Here is a 2520-nt window from a genome sequence, read left to right on the forward strand (position 1 = left end):
GCTAAACAACCCCAGTTCCCTCAGCCGCTCCTCATAAGACTTGTTCTCCAGACCCTTCACCAGCCTCGTTGCCCTTCTCTGGACACGCTCCAGCACCTCAACGTCCTTCTTGTAGTGAGGGGCCCAAAACCGAACACAGTGTTCGAGGTGTGGCCTCACCAGTGCCGAGTACAGGGGCATGATCACTTCCCTACTCCTGCTGGCCACACTATTTCTGATACAGGCCAGGATGCCATTGGCCTTCTTGGCCGCCTGGGCACACTGCCGGCTCATGTTCAGCCGGCTGTCGACCAGCACCCCCAGGTCCTTTTCTGCCAGGCAGCTTTCCAGCCACTCTTCCCCAAGCCTGTAGCGCTGCATGGGGTTGTTGTGGCCGAAGTGCAGGACCCGGCACTTGGCCTTGTTGAACCTCATACAGTTGGCCCGGGCCCATCGATCCAGCCTGTCCAGGTCCCTCTGCAGAGCCTTCCTACCCTCGAGCAGATCAACACTCAAGAATAGACTGACGCTGCCTACACAGTCTCATTCTGTGCCCCAGAGCGGCAAGGCAGGGCACAGCAGGTAGGTGAAACCTCAAGTACGGAAACCAAACAAAACCCCCAAATACTGGGCACTGCAGTCAGTGACTACGATACTCTACCTTGCAGAAAGAGACCCTTTTCTCCAAGTGTTGGACCTACCTCAAATCCCAAGTTCACAGTTTCCACTAAAATTCATACAGATCACATTTCAGGATTGTAAGACAACTAATCAGAAATATCTTGTTGACTATTTATTCATTTCCTTCTTCATGTGCCATTTATTATCTGCTTACCTTAAAGAAACCATGTTTCCTGTTTCTCTGTCCAAGCCATAAATTGCTTTCAGGTGTCAAATTCATTTCTGGGGGATCAATGATGCGTTCATAAATCCTGTAGAGGAAATACATTGCCATTACTTGAATCCTCTTTTTCCTCTGAAAAGTTCCTAGCAAAAATCAGTTAGCGATAAAATATGGAAAGTAGAACCAAAAAAAAAATTTCATTAAAACACAATATTTATCATTGATAGTTTTGAAGGTTTATTACAACTTTAAAAGCAAAAAAAAAAACCCAAACAGGAAAAAAACACTATTAAAACCACTAACATATGAAGACTGCATAAAATTGAACCTCCCCTTGTGCAACTGTGCAGCACTAGGCTGAAGAAACACAATGGCAGAACCCACCATAGTAGGGAAAACAATAAAACGGGACCATTCTAGCCCAGGGGTGTCCTTCAAACTCAACTACCCATTCTGGAGAAAAAGTACAGTCACAAACAAGATCCAACCAGAGAAACAACCCTTTGGGATTTTCAGACTGTTTAGAATTTTGAATAGACTTCACAAAGAAGCTTTATTCCACCTCTACTCCCATGGCCTTTTTGTCTCTACATTTGTGTTACTCATCCCTGCACCTGAACCTTTCCTTTTATCCACTTCGCCCGTTTGCTGCTGTTACTAAATTTACTAGTCCTCGGTGCCCACGTGTGCTGCCACTACTGCACAGCCAGCTTGCCCGTGTCACTGGCACAGGTCTGGTACAGAATGGGACCTCTTTGGATATGTTTGGTACCTAGCACTACAGGGACGTTTTCTTGGTTATTCTTCAAGGAACTAGAAATAATAGCAGTAAGAAATAACAGTGACAAGAAGTAACCTGAGGTCCATAAGCAAACTTTATGTACTGCATAAACTTGCACATGAATGCAGTCGTCTACATACCGAATTTCAAAAATTGAGTCATGAAAAATTGCTGTAACACAGCATTTTAAAATTCACAAAAATCTGGAATTTTAAAAAGGTTTTGCTTGGGTTTTTTATTTGTTTATTTTTAGGAAAGCTGTAATGAAGTTTCCGTAACACCTTTTTCAGGAACTCAGACCACTACAACAACATCATCATTTCAGAATATGAAAAATTCAAGACCAAAGCTACTGACCCTGGATTCTCATGTTGCCATGTCACATCGGTGGGAGCCATGAACTTACTGCTTCATAACAAAAACAGCATGCTTAATAAGGATATTGAGCAGATGATGAAATATATTTCCATTACTATCCAGCTCACAGGGAGTACGTATTGCTGTGTAATCACACCAGCGTGACAGCCAATAGAAAAGACTCTGAATGTGTCAAGACCTGTAGCTTAAAGGGGTGAAATTATCTGTATGTTTAAAAGGGGTTGAACTATTTTTCTTCTTTCTTTAAAGCTATGGCTTTAAAACGAACATGAAAAATGAACACCAAAGAAAAATACAAGTCAATCAAGACAACTCATTGCACAGTTACCTTCCCATTTACACTCCAAGTGTTTCCAGCACAGGCTCACCAAGTGTAATCATAGATTTTTGTGTTGTAAGTTGCCACTCGTATTGGGTTTGCGTGGCAAGGTTTTGGTAGCAGGGGTGGGGGGGGGCTACAGGGATGGCTTCTGCGAGAAGCTGCTAGAAGCTTCCCCTATGTCCGATAGAGCCAAGGCCAGCTGGCTCCAAGATGGAC

The 2520-nt window shown here is 43.7% G+C and overlaps 1 protein-coding gene across 1 annotated transcript in view; it reads right to left on the minus strand.

Annotated features, from left to right (window-relative positions):
• Positions 1-2520, minus strand: part of NELL1 (neural EGFL like 1) — a 299408-nt gene that overhangs the window by 242251 nt on the left and 54637 nt on the right. The window contains exon 5 of the mRNA XM_019471923.1: positions 815-911. Within this exon, the coding sequence (XP_019327468.1) occupies positions 815-911 (97 nt within the window). The remainder of the gene's footprint in view (positions 1-814; positions 912-2520) is intronic.

This window comes from Aptenodytes forsteri, unplaced genomic scaffold (assembly GCF_000699145.1).
Source record: "Aptenodytes forsteri isolate BGI_AS27 unplaced genomic scaffold, ASM69914v1 Scaffold418, whole genome shotgun sequence".
In the NCBI taxonomy this organism is placed as follows: Eukaryota; Metazoa; Chordata; class Aves; order Sphenisciformes; family Spheniscidae; genus Aptenodytes; species Aptenodytes forsteri.